This window comes from Cibotium barometz, chromosome 4 (assembly GCF_041138505.1).
Source record: "Cibotium barometz isolate CiBa-2024 chromosome 4, ASM4113850v1, whole genome shotgun sequence".
NCBI lineage: Eukaryota > Viridiplantae > Streptophyta > Polypodiopsida > Cyatheales > Cibotiaceae > Cibotium > Cibotium barometz.
In genome coordinates, this window is record NC_141049.1 from 21,749,589 (window position 1) to 21,764,138 (window position 14,550).

At 39.4% G+C, this 14,550-nt stretch overlaps 1 protein-coding gene across 1 annotated transcript; it reads left to right on the top strand.

Annotated features, from left to right (window-relative positions):
* Positions 1-12,778: 12,778 nt before the first annotated feature.
* Positions 12,779-13,919, top strand: LOC147639035 (microbial Terpene synthase-like protein 13). The gene is made up of 2 exons (XM_086793319.1): positions 12,779-13,220; positions 13,279-13,919. Exons 1-2 carry the CDS (start codon positions 12,779-12,781, stop codon positions 13,917-13,919), a joined length of 1,083 nt encoding a protein of 360 aa, XP_086649445.1.
* Positions 13,920-14,550: the final 631 nt, after the last annotated feature.

Here is a 14,550-nt window from a genome sequence, read left to right on the forward strand (position 1 = left end):
TATGCAAGCCCTACTGTGCTTTTGGAGCAATCTGGAAGCATTTGAATGTGGGAAAAATTTTGGTTTCTGAGCTCTCACAAAACAAAGAAAAGCAACGCAAAATTTGATGCATTTGGAGCATGTTTTTGGCAAAAATCAAAGCATTGACTGGTTGCACACATACCTAGGTGTGTTGGGGACTTGATTACCTCATCAATTAACATTATAATCACTCCTAAATCACTGTAGAGTAGGCGGCGCAGACTGCACAGAGAAACAGGGTAGTTTTTTGATCATTTTGATGCGAGGAGGTTGATTACTACTTGTGTACTTGATATATTTCAAAATTGCTTTAGCAATTGGTTAATACACACATTTGAGAAGAGGGCTACATGGTTGGTTTGATCAATTATGCCTAATTGAGCTGGGAATGAGCTAATTAAAAAGCATGTCTACTGGTTGCAGAGAAAGAGTGATTTTAATCGGACAATTAATCCTTGGTCTTAAACAATTGGACAAATTCCTCTTACATGGAGTTAGTGGACATCATTGCTAAGCTAATAAATACCAGGTTGCTTAATTTGGACAAAGATTGAAGAAATTAGAGCAAAATTACTACTGGTTTTTCTGGTTTTTCCCAAAACAGAGAAAGGAGTTTTCAAAAATTGATCTGTACACATGTGAGATGGTGTTGATATTCAACATTGAGGTTGTTTAGGTGTCAATGCAAGTTACCCATACTTGATTGATCTATCACATAGTGATTTGGAGCCTTGGAAGGTGCATCAAAAGATGGTATCTCGGACTGAGTGAGCTAGTTCATTTTGGATGCATATAGGTTGATTTTCTACATCAAATTTGAAGATTGTTGGATACTTTGGAGTATCTAGAACACTCATTGAAGTGTGGTTGAGCTAAGGAAGGCTTGGTTGCAGATTTGGACGAGTGCGGCAGGTGCACATTGAGCAAACATGTCGGATAATCCAGTACAGATTGTTGGTGAAAAGCTAGATAGGAAGAACTTCGAGGCATGGAAGTATAGGATCAAAAGTTTTCTGAAAGGAAAAGGTTTTTGGAATCTCATTATAGGTGCTGAGCCAGAACCTGAGCTACCCCGACAACCTACACAGCAGCAGGTTGTAGCTCACAAGCAATGGTCAAAAAGAGCATTCAAAGTGTTGCATTATCTGTCTATATGTATTTCTGATGTTATGCTCATACACATACAGGATGCTGAGAATCCCAAAGATGCATGGGATACTTTGGTAAAGATGTTTGATACAGACACGAGTGTGCAAGTCTCAATTGCGACAACAAATACATAATGTGAAAAGGAATAAAAGGAGCATCCATGATTATGTGCAAGAAATATAGAAGTTTGCAGATACATTGGCAACAATAAATGCCCCCATGCTTGATGATGATTTGGTGGATATTACCTTGCATGGTCTTGGCAAGGAATATAAATCATTTGATACATCTATCTCGGTTCGGAGTACACGTTTACCAGACTTTGATGAGTTGGTTTCACTCTTGCTTGTAGGAAATCAAACTCGGTGATTCATTTCTGGATGCATCTACTAGCCATGATGATAATGACAGAAATCAGGCTTTCTATCGCAGAGAGGTATTAGAGGTAGGGGGAGGTTCGCATCACGTGGCCGTGGTGGTAATGGTCGTGGATGGCAAGACAGGTCACCACAACAGAATTTTCAGCCTTCATATGGTGCTAGAGGTGGTCGTGGATATACACCTCAGAGAGGCCGAGGTAATCCTCGTGGTAGACGACGTTGGCAAGGCCAACAAACATCTATGCAAGATGTGGAATGCCATTACTGTGGGAAATTTGGTCATGTGGCACGTGATTATTTCCGCAAACAGAATGATTTGAGAGGGGGTAGAGCACAACGTGGTGGACATTATGGTGGAAATTATGCACAACATGGTGGAAAGTATGCATCAAACAGTAATGATGGCAGTGCAAATCATTTGTTTGCCATGAAACATGTTGTGGGATCTATGATGACAAATGCTGAGAATGATGATACATGGTATATGGACTCTGGAGCATCAAACCATATGACTTGTCATGGTGAATGGTTTGAGCATATGAAGCCTATGGATGTGAAAGGCTATGTGGAAATAGGAGATGATACTCAGCATGCCATTACACATGTTGGAAATGTACCATTGGTTATGCACAATGGTCAAACAAAGTCTATGTCAGATGTATTGTATGTGCCTTCTATCACAAAAAGCTTGGCCTCAGTTGGTCAAATGGTGGAACAGGGATTATAAGTTCGTTTCAATGAGCATGGTTGCTTCTTTGAGGATTTCAAACATGGATGTAGAGTCATTACTAAAGGAAAGAAAGAAGGCAGGTTGTTTAAGCTGGATGCTGGAATTCAAGAGTTAAAATCTGCCATGTTCTCTAAAAGCAAAAATGTGGTACAGGACATTGATATGTGGCATAAGAGGATTGGACATGTCAATATATAAAGGTTAAAGAACATGCAGACAAGAGGCATTGTCAGTGGGCTGCCTAGATTCAAGTATGATGGGAATATGCATGTTTGTGAAGCCTGTCAGTTTGGAAAGCAGGCAAGGTTGAGGTTTCCTAGAGAAGGAAACATGAGTAGCAGGCCACTTGAGATAGTACATAGCGATGTATGGGGTCCTGCACAAAACCCATCTATCAAAGGCAGTTTATACTATGTGACATTCATTGATGACTTCAACAGGATGACATGGATATACTTTCTCAGAGAGAAAAATGAAGTATTGGAAAAGTTTATGGATTTCAAAGCTTTTGCAGAAAAGCAATATGGCTGTTGGATTAAGTGTTTGAGGACAGATGGAGGTGGTGAATACACCTCAAATGCTTTTGAGCATTTCTTGAGGAAGCATGGAACAAGAAGACAATTGATTTGTAGGTATACACCTCAGCAAAATGGTGTGGCTGAGAGAAAGAATAGAGTCATATGTAAAGTGGCTAGGGCGATGCTAAATGAAAAGAGCATGCCAGATTATTATTGGGTAGAAGCATGTGCTACTGCAGTGTATATACTGAAGAAAACACCTACAGTAGCCATACATGGAAGCACGCCAGAGATGCGGCTTACAGGTTTTAGGCCAAACATTGGACACCTCAAAGTTTTTGGATGCATAGCTTATGTACATGTGCCTGACGAAAGAAGGAGGAAGTTGGATCCTAAGGCAGAAAATGTGTATTTGTTGGATATGCACAGGATCGTAAGGCATACAAATGTTACAATCCACAAACTAGGCAAGTTGTTATCTCACAAGATGTGGTGTTTGATGAGCTTGCTAGTTGGTACAAAGCAAAGGATGAGGGTGTCATTGAGTCACTTGAAGCTGATGTACCTGTGAACTTGCCACAAGCAAGTTCTAGTTCTACTTCTATGTCTGGGCCAGCAGAAGCTGAGAGTAGCATTGTACGTCCATTGTCAGGACGTTTGAGGCATGAGAGTGTGAGCACTGGGAATAGTGCTGTGGATAAAGGAAAGAAGAAAGTCAAAGGAATTGGAATTACAGGTTATGAGTCATCTAGTTCAGAGAGTTTGGATGAGGAGCTTGGCATACGTGTCCGCATGCATTGCATAGATCCCAAAGGGTCAGATATCCCATTTCGATAGGTTGACATATCGAGATTTTGCTATGCACTATGCATATATGACATCTATGGTGAAGCATGTGGAACCTACATGCTATACAGAAGCTATTGGAAAGCTTGTCTGGGAGAAAGCAATGGATGTTGAGATGGACGCATTGGTTCATAATGATACATGAGACTTGGTTGCATTACAAAAGGACAAAAATGTTATTGGATGTAAATGGGTTTACAAAGTGAAGTGCAAGTCTGATGGTTCCATTGAAAGACATAAAGCAAGATTGGTAGCTAAGGGTTATGCACAGACCCAAGGTTTGGACTATGATGAAACCTTAGTGGCAAAGATGGGAACAGTAAGAGCAGTCATTGCTATGGCTGCAGCTAATGGTTGGGAAATGCATCAAATGGATGTCAAAAATGCATTTCTAAAAGGTGATCTTCAAGAGGAAGTGTATATGGCACAACCAAAAGGGTATGTACACCCAAGATATCCCACTTATGTATGCACATTGAAAAAGGCATTATATGGTTTGAAGCAAGCACCTCGTGCTTAGAGTGATAAGATGAGCAGATATCTTATCTCACTTGGATTTTAGAGTTCTACAGCAGATTCTTCACTCTATGTGAAGAAGACAGATCATGGGATTGTTTTACTTGTCATCTATGTGGAATTACAGGTGATCATGGTGCAGATGTGATGCATGTCAAGAAAGCATTGAGTGGGTAATTTGACATGAAAGACCTTGGTGAGTTGAGATACTTTCTTGGAATTTAAGTGATCAAAGACCATGCAGGTACATGGTTAGTGCAACGCCAATATGCATTGGATATGTTGGCAAAATATGGCATGACAGGGTGTAAGCCTATGAGTACACCTTTGGAGCAGAATGTGAAGTTGCAGGCTGATTTTGGTGAGGAGTTGGATGATCCATCTATGTACAGAAAGATGGTTGGTAGTCTCATTTTACATGACTATCACACTCCCGGATTTGAGTTATGTTGTGGGGCTAGTAAGCCAGTTTATGCAGAGCCCTAGAAAACCTCATTTGGATGCAGTGAGACGCATCATGCGATATGTAAAGACCATTGCACATTATGGTCTACTTTATGAGAGTGGTAAAGGCTTGGATATACATGGCTACATAGATGTTGATTGGGTAGGTAGGTAGCTCATATGATAATAGGAGGTCTACTAGTGGCTATGCTTTTACACTTGGAAGTGTCGTGGTGAGTTGGAGTAGCAAGAAGCAACCTACAGTTGCTTTATCCAGTACAGAGGCTGAATACAGGGGTGCAGCCATTGCTACTTGTGAGGCAGTATGGTTAAAGAATCTCTTGGCAGATGGGTGGCAAAGTTGTCATTCATTGTGACAACATGAGCAGTATACAGTTGGCCAAGAATCCAGTATTTCATGCGAGGAACAAATACATAGAGGTCCATTATCATTTTGTCACAGAGAAGGTGCTCATTAGGAACTCAATGGAGTCTTCTTGGGCCCTTTTATTTGGCAGTTTAAGGGAGTCAAACCTTTTCTCTTAAGAAGAAACGTTTTCTAATTTGAAGCTTCAAAACGGCTACTTTATTCGAATTTAAATTTTGGGGAGAAAAATGGAATTTAAAATCTAGCGGATAAAACCATATCATGTAACATATCTATGGAAAGCTCTTGATGCGTAGATCGCGGATGTGTAATCTCTGCTCAAATCGGAGCTTGTATGTAGAAGTTATGGAGGTCCAAAAATTGTAAAATTGCCTCCCCCTTTTTGGGAAAAAAAGTGCACCCTTTGACCACTCTTACACCTCTCTTACAAACCCATGGTTTTTGCTTACATGGCGGGCTCCTATTTGTCAAAAAGTTAAACGTTTCCATAACCTCATGGCAAATTAAAGGGCCCAAAAAGACTCCATTGAGTTCCTAATGGGATGGTACAGTTGATCTACAGTATGTGAAGACTGAAGAGCAGGTGGCAGACAGACATCTTTACAAAGCCACTTAGCAGGGAGAAGTTTGAGTACTTCCGTACTATGTTGGGAGTACATGGGATGAGCTTGAGGGGGAGTGTTGAGAGCCTTGATATCCCAAGCTCATCTACATCTTCATCTATGGCAGTACACCATGATCTTGAGAGGGGCTGTTGAGATTCAAGCTCAATGTCAGTGTGTGTGAGCTAGCTATGCTATGTGCTGGCATGTTAGGTAGGAACATGTGTGAGACATAAATGACCGCCTCCAGCTAGTCATAGTGTGTGGACATTAGCTAGGGTTAGATGTGTGTGGACACAACTCATAGTGTGGTGTGTATTATGGATTATGGCTTTATGCATTGTGTGAGAAGGGAGATGGCTTCCCTCTATGGTTAGGGTTTGCAATATACATTAGGGTTTGCTCCTGTGTGTGTGTCTCCTCTCCCTCTACCGATCTTTCAACATCTTGTTCTCTAAAAGAATAGCCATCTTATGGCTAAATCCCTTGGAAAAGGATGCTTCTCAATGATAGTCTCTTACAAGCTAAACTCTAGGCTTGATAAGCTAGAGATTAAGAAAATGATATTTTCATGATTTTGTGCTATAATGGTAAATTCTTTTAGATTATTTATGAGTAGTTAAAAACTACTCTAATTCATTCTAAATGCGAAATGGATTATCCTAACAGATTGGGAAAAGAGAAATGTTTAAATTAGATCCATCTAGTGGGATAATTTTATGATTAAAATTAATCATCGTTATGTTTAATTTTATGGTTAAAATTATGATTTAAATTCATAGTTTGATTTTAAGCATAAAAGAGGAACTACTATCATATTTTCATTACAAGCTTTTATTCTTTTAGAAAAAAATTAAGAATTATCAGTACTAGCAGCAAAGCTATGGCAAAACTTTTAAAAAATAATACATATCTTATTTTATGCATAATACTAAAAGAGGACTTCCTAGCATATTCTAGGATTGGACATCCTATGCAAAAAGAATGATTTTTATCATATTCAAGAGAAATAAAATTTTGTAATTATGCATAATTAATTGATTATAGTAAAAGATAAATTTTTGGTAAATTTATTTTTATACAGAAAGAGGAATTCCATGATATTTGAGATCCAAGTAATTAAATGGTAAAAGAGGAATTTTCGACGAAATTCAAATTATGAGTATTTAACAAAAGTAAAATTTTGAGCATTATTAATTTTATTCAAAAATATGGGTAAATTTGATTTTTGTAAATCCCATGAATCTTTTACTCGAAAAGAAGAATATTGAATATATTTTACTTGAGAAATTTGAGAAAGAATATGAAAATATTCATCGAGAAAACTTGGATAATTCTTATTTAGAAAAGAGAATCTGGAATCCTTGGGAGGATCAAGGATCCAATGAGTAAACGGAAGTTTAGAATTAATTCTCATTAATGAAGCTTAAGGAATGAAAATACAATACTTAAATGCTCTTTCTGAATTTTTACTATTCAATTATGAGATAAGGTTTATTTACCCTTTTTAAACCTTCAACAACACTCTGATATGTAAATTCAATGGGATGGAGAAGAAGTATCTTTAACTTGGCCAAGCAATTGGCAGAAACTTAGAAAAGTCCTATCAGTATCGAAAGTAGAAAATAGTACTAAAAGTGGATGTGATAAGATGTGAATGAGATGTGAAAGGATGTGACGTGATATAAATGGATGAGAATGAGATGTGATGTGATAGATGTGCATATGATTGAATGGATAAATGTGGATAGATGTGAATGTGAATGAATAAATGGATGTGGATGAATGTGATGAGCTGTGAATGGATGTGGTGTGATATGAATAGATGTGGATGTGATGTAATGTGGATGGAATGAATGTGATGTGATGTGGATGGATGTGAACAAGATGTGATAAGATGAGGATAGATGTGATGAGATGTGAATGAATGTGGGATGTGAATGGGTGTGATGGATGCGATGAGATGTGAGTGGATGTGGAGAGATGTGAATGTGATGTAATGAGATATGAATGTATGTGTTGTGATGTGGATCTAGTTAGATATGAATGGATGAGATATGATTCATAGATTTTGTAGGTTTCTTTCAAAAATAATCTATGTTTATCTGTGTATCTTTGATTTTGTATGAAACATCAACTTTGTCCATGTTGTGTATTGTAAGTTGCAGGATTTTGATCCCTTAAGCTTCCGGCAAATTTTGAGGGCCTTCTGGTCCAAATTTGAAGATTTGGTCGATAAATAGGATTATAGAATAGTGTTACAGGGTGAAAGTTATGACTTTTTTACTATTATGCAGTTCTTTTTTATGTGTTCTACAAGCGTCGTCATGCAGAAGTTTCTTTAGCTTTTTCATTGATTGTTTAAACCTTGGATCGCTATCCTTGGTGTGGGAGCCATATGCCCTTTTACATCTATGCTTTAGGAACTTTTTTCTACTTTTTAACATATTATTCTTTACCTATCCCGAAAAGCATTAACACTGTTATTTTGGTGACGTTCATTTTTTATTATGAAGCCTTTTTTTCTTCATATATTCTTTACGTCCTCGAAAAGTATTAACACTGCTATTTTGGTGACGTTCATTTTTTATTATCAAGGCGATTGCTCTCAAACATACCTTTAATTACTCACACATTTTTTATCTTCATCACACTCTCTCCATGGCGAATATTGCTATTATTAATGGTTATTCTTGTGGTCATCGCTCTATTCCTATTTTTCAAGGCCATGGTTTTCTTGGTTGGGAGGCAAAGATGACTTTGATTCATGAAGGTGATGATCTTTCTGACAATGTATATGGAAATTCTCCATGTCCTCAGTGACCTATTGACGTTGCTGGTTCACTTATTACTGATGGGTAGTTATTTATTGATTAGCAAATATTTTTGTCTGAGTCGACAAAGAAAGATAAGGCTATGGTATATTTTTTCTACTCTTCATGATTCTCTTATGTTGGATGTATTTAATCTTTCCACTTCTAACAATATTTGGAAATATCTTATTTCTACTTCCAAGAAGAAATCTATCACCAAAACTCTTCATCTGCGTAATATGATGGACCGGTTGGATTACAAAGTTTCTACCCCCATATTGAATCATTCAAAGAAATTCTTAATCAACTTGCTAGTACTGGTGCTCCTATTGCACAACCTCAACGTGTTGTCGAGCTCCTTCACACTATCAAAGATGAAAAATATGATAATATTGTCATGATTATTTAATGGTATTGATTTTCCTTGCATATCTCTTATTGAATATTCACAGTGTCATGAACGACATATAGAGCCCTCTGTAGATGCTCTTCTTACACGTCATTGAGATTCTTGTGAGGCTACTCTTCTTTCCTCCAAAAAGTGCCCCTTTTCACCGTTCCCTCATGGTGTAAATCACTTTTCTCATGGAGGATGCTCTATTCGACAATATGTTTCTAGCAAGAATTGCAATTATTGTCACAAAAAGGAACATTATGAATCTGATTTTTTTGGTAGATTACATGATATGAAGAACATGAGATCTCTCAATCTAGTAAGAGACCAACCACAAGTCTACCTATGTGATGTACATATTGTGGCTGTACAAATCATACCACTTCTTAATGTCTAAAGAAAAAGTATGATGATAAACGTAATCAAGCTTATGATATTGATAACTCTCATGATGATATTGATCACGAGAAGGTGAATTTTGTTAACGACCATATTTCATCAGATCAAAGTGCGTCTTGTTTGTGATGGTGCTACATTTATAGTCAATTGTGGTTCCACTACATATGACATATCAAGCTCAATGGCTTCATAATTATCATACTTTACCAATCAAGAATATGGTTTATCTAGCCAATGATACTACATGTCAAGTTATGGGTATTGGTGATCTTTACTTGGGAACACACTCCTTTACTTGAATTTTGCGAGGTGTTTCTAATCTTCACAATGCAATCTTTTATCAATTTCTCATCTTGTGGATCTTGGTTTATTTATTAGTTTTGACCATACTCAATGTTGGCTTGAGAAGGATGGACAGCAAGTGCGCCTCGTCAAGGTAATCTATTTGAGATTTCATTAACAGATGATGTAACTAACGTTGTAACTTCACCAAGCAATCATGATAGCAAACTCACGCATTCTCGACTTGCCCATGCTGAATTCTAAAAAATTGTTGATTTATATCTTTTTGAATTAGTGCATGGTTTTCAATTGAAGCCTCACTCAACTCTTGGTGTATGTGAACATTGTGCTTTGGGCAAACATCACCGAAAACCTTTTATATCCTCAACTTCTCATCACTCTCAAGATCTATTAGAGCTTATTCATACTGACATTTGTGGTCTATTCCCTCCATCCTACTCCAAATTTTGCTATTTGCTTACATTTGTAGATGATTTTTTTCAATTTACACGTTTTTTTTAAACGACATAAATCAAAAGTTCTCAATGTATTTCAACGATACCGCGAATATGTTGAACTTCAAACTGGTTGGGCTATTAAAACTATATGAAGTGCCAATGGTGGAGAATACATATCCAATGATTTTGAAGAATGTGTGATGTTAATGGCATTCATCATGAACTCATTATCCCCTACTCTCCTAAGCAAAATGGAGTTGTTGAGTGTAAAAATCGCATAATAATCAATGCCATGAGGTGTCTTCTTATTCAAGCCGGTCTATCAAAGATGTTTAGAGTAGAGGTAGTTCTTATGGAAGTTTATGCTCAAAATTATTTACCTATAAATGCTCCTTCTAGTGATATTTCCATTGCAAGTTGGACAAGTACAACCTACTCTATCTCCCAGTTACATGTCTTTGGTTGCATTGCCTATATTCATGTTCCTAAAGAGACACAAACAAAGATTGATCCTCCTGGGTAAGAAGGTCATTTTCATTGGGTATCTTGATAATGCCAAAGGCTATGAGTTTTATGATCGTATCTCTAATAAGAAGGTCACTTTAAGTCGTGACACAATTTTTGATGAACATACTATGGGTGGTGAATGGTCCATTGATGCATTTGATGGTTCACAAACCATTCTAACATCTTTTTATTTTCTGACCAATGAATCTCATATTATTGATTCTCAAGTTCATGTCTCTATCCCATCCTCTTCATTGGATTGTGACAAAAATAGCCATCACATTGATATCTACATTAACCTTCGTACTGAAGATGAACATGCTTCTCATACTCCTCATGAGATGACATTAAATTTGATGCCATGTTCCCTTATTATGTACGAGCAAGCTATTTCTTCTCCACATAAGGATCAGTGGTGGCAAGATTCTATGCAAGCCTAGTATCATTAACTATTACACCATCTCTTACCGTTTAAGGCACAATAGACTACCAAAATTCAAGTCACAAAACAGGGCATGCCATATCTCGACATCTGATTTTTGTGTTTTTCTTTCAAGGATTAACAAAACATGATGACAAAGGAAAACGACCAATGTTGGATGAAAAAAATGCAGAATCGGAACCTTCTGTACATAAAATTCCATCTTTTCCACTAGAAAAGAAAACTAGGCTTTTTGAAGTATCAGTCAAAGTTGTCATAGAGAATGGGGATATTAAATTATCATGTTGGGAACATTTAGAGGAATTTGTTACAATGGAGTGTTTGAAAGGAATTTCTGCAATTAAAAAAGGTGGAACCTTAAACCACTTGCATTTTCAGATGGTTATCAGTATAATGGCACCCTCCCTCATATACTTAAGTTATTATATCAATATAATGGCATAGGGAAAATAATAAAAAGATATTTAAGTTGGGATATGTTTAAGCCCGAGGGAGGATTGGTAATATGTAGAGGACTTAAACAGAAAAAAATGCACACCTTTGAAGGTATGGTGGGTTATTGTATGAAAGACTTGAAAAAGGCTCACTTTAAGTTCTTTTCACATAAGATATATGTTGAAGAAATAACAAGAGGAAGACAACTGTACGCTTTATATGGCCAGGTGGACTGAAAGAATAAAGTCTATTTGTCACAGTCACTCTTTTTGAAAGAGCATATGTATACATGGATACTTACATTGCAAATAAACTGGGCGCATCATTGCAAAGTACACTGGTAAAAACGATTCACACTGGAAAGTACTACCCAGTCGTGTCTTGGATAACTCCAAAGACGGGCTCAAGCATGAGCAGAAAAAGGTCTGTTGTTGCTGTATGGAAGGTAATGAAAATCCCTCACCTGACACATTGCATAGATATCGAAGAGATATTTTTCACCAATACTCCTTCCACCCTGTAAATACAAGAGAGGAAACAGATAATGTAGAGGAAGAAAATGACGATTCTGAAAGGAGAGTAAGAAATGCAAGAAAAAAACAATAGTGCACCAGGCAGTCGAGCGAATCCTATAGCAATCGATGATGATAAAGAGCTGGCATCTCCTCATGATTACAACACATCTTATTTATCACTCTGGGAAAGGGCATACAAATTCAAGAAAGCCATAGTAGATGGAGACGAATTTGTTCCACTCTCTCCTGAAATATGTAGGTATGTAGGGATCATCGAAGAGAGGAAGCATGTTTTGTGTAGTGCTTCATGTCCTTGATTTTCAATTTCGAATGTAATTACCTCATGCTTGGTTTTCACCAAAAAGCATATAGTGCTCCATGGCCTTGATTTTCAAATTCACATGTAATTACCTTATGTTTGGTTTTCAGCAATCCGCCTATAAATGTGAGGAGGTGTGTGTGTTTCTACACTTCCGAGTCCCGACACATTGTGCGCCACCTTCCAGAAGACTAGAAAAACGAATATACACCAACAAAAGAAAGCCTTTCACTTGTAAGAAAACGAAAGGCTTTGCTTTCACCTGCAAGAAAACGAAAGGCCTTTCATTTTCTTGGGTGTGAAAGTCACAGATTTTTATCGCGTGAGAGTCTTTGTTTTTTCTCCCCTCTACTTTGAACTGACCGGTTTGTCTCTTTGTCTCTTGTGGTCGTGGATGTCTTCTCTTTTCCACGACTAAACACACGTCTCGTAATTGGTCGGCGTTGTGGGACTCGGGAGTGTGGTATCTCGCCTATAAATTTGAGGAGGTGTCGGAACAGAGAATCCAGAAGCCAATGAATAGTTACTAGAGTGTGTGTGTTTCTACGTCCCGACACATTGTGCGCCACCTTCCAGGAGACTAGAGTGTCTGTGCGTGTGTGAGACAGAGAGAGAGAGAGATGGAGTCGACATCTGCGCCAAGCGTCAAGCTCTCTTGTGACGCCGTGCCCCCTGCTGCTGCATCCGCCGCCAGTAGCTCACCTAGCTTGCGCGTGCCTGGTAATCATGAGCTCAGCTTCCGCATGCCGTCTCTGCGCTGCTCGTTCCCCTCACTGTTGCACCCAGAATACGAGGTGGTGAGGGAGCAGTGCGAGGGGTGGGTCCTTGGCGTGGCGCTGCCGCCCTCCGCCGCCGCCCGCCAGTTCGTGGTGGATTGCGTGCTGCCCCGTTTGCTCTGTCGAACCATACCCAAGGGCAGGCTAACACGCCTCATCCAGGTCACCAAGATTATCTCCTGGCTCTTTATCTCCGACACGGACGACGACCACCCCGATGCCCTGGGCTCCGACTACGCCGCCAGCGCACAGCGAGCGGACCTCGTGTTGGCGATCCTGCGCAAGGGTGATAATCATGAAGAGGATAAGCAACGGTTCGACCTTTCCCCATTGGCGGCTTGCAGCCGGGCTCGAGGCACTGGCCAAGGTGTGGGCGGAGGCGTGCAAGGACATGCCGGCTGGCCTCCGTGCCCGATTCACCGCCACCATGGCCGACTATTTCAACGGCGTCAAGGCGCAGGCAGCCTTCCGCAGCGTGCAACGCCTTCCGGACGTGGACGCCTACATGGACATCCGCCGCCAGGCCTCCTTTATCCTCCCTGCGTTCACCCTCGTGGAATATGCGCTCGAAATCGAGCTCGATGAGGCCACCTACGCCCACCCTCTTATTGGGCAGCTCCGCAACGCTGCCATGGACTACATGTGCCTTTGCAACGACCTTCTCTCATGTCGCGTCGAGATAGCGGTGGGCGACTACTTCAATCTCCCCTCCATCGTGTACAACACTGCCGACACAGCGTGCGCCACCTTCCAGGAGGCTGTCGACCGCGTCGTCCAAATGACAGAGGACCTGGATGCCCGTTGTGTTGATCTCTTCGCTATCATTCAGAACAGCCCCGCTCCCGCCCTCCAGCAACCCTGTGTGCGCACCTACCTAGACGCCCTGTCCTCTTGCATTTCCGGAACCCTCGCCTGGTCTCTTGAGACGGCCCGCTACCGCCAGTCTTACACCCGTGAAGGTTTCGTCGTCGACCCAGCCACCTAATATCACTGCTATAATATCACCGAATATCGCTACCCATACCTATTGTCTTCTGTTACCACATATCAATGTGCTACCGCCACATCTAGTTACGTCATTGCACTATATCAGTACATAACCAATTACTATGAATAGTCCAATACTTTATTGGATAAAATTAGGGTTCTGGTTTCAAGTGAAAAGTTTTAATACGTCTTCCTTTTTTAAAAGTAAAAAGTACGGGGGGACTTTACATTGCGTCTTGCATGATTGTCATGTCCCATGTCTACATCTCATCATCCAAATAAGGAAGCGATCTCAAACTACGTTGGTGCACTCTAGATTCATTAGCTTCGATGAACATATGTTGCAACTCGCTTTGCTCAAGTCATTATATGTTTAGGTACAATTGTTTGGAGTCATGATATTTTTCTTGTGTGTAGAGTAAGCTTAAAAAAGTGTGGGTGGGAGATGACATTCCGTTCCCTTCTATATAATGCATTATATTGTGCTCGATTGAGCTTTTTCTTATATTTTAGAGCTAGGCCTTAAGTCTCATGCGCTTAATTTGAGTCGTGCAACTAGCTCCCATTTTGTAATGTTCTTACCTGTAGATGATCACTTGAATTGGTTGAGAATTAATCAAGGCTACAAA

Bases quoted from the DNA above. Each gene is read 5' to 3' on its own strand.
- LOC147639035 (XM_086793319.1), top strand. From the start codon at position 12,779: ATGGAGTCGACATCTGCGCCAAGCGTCAAGCTCTCTTGTGACGCCGTG. The intron at 13,221-13,278 runs GTGATAATCATG...GGCGGCTTGCAG, and splicing joins GTTGGCGATCCTGCGCAAGG to CCGGGCTCGAGGCACTGGCC.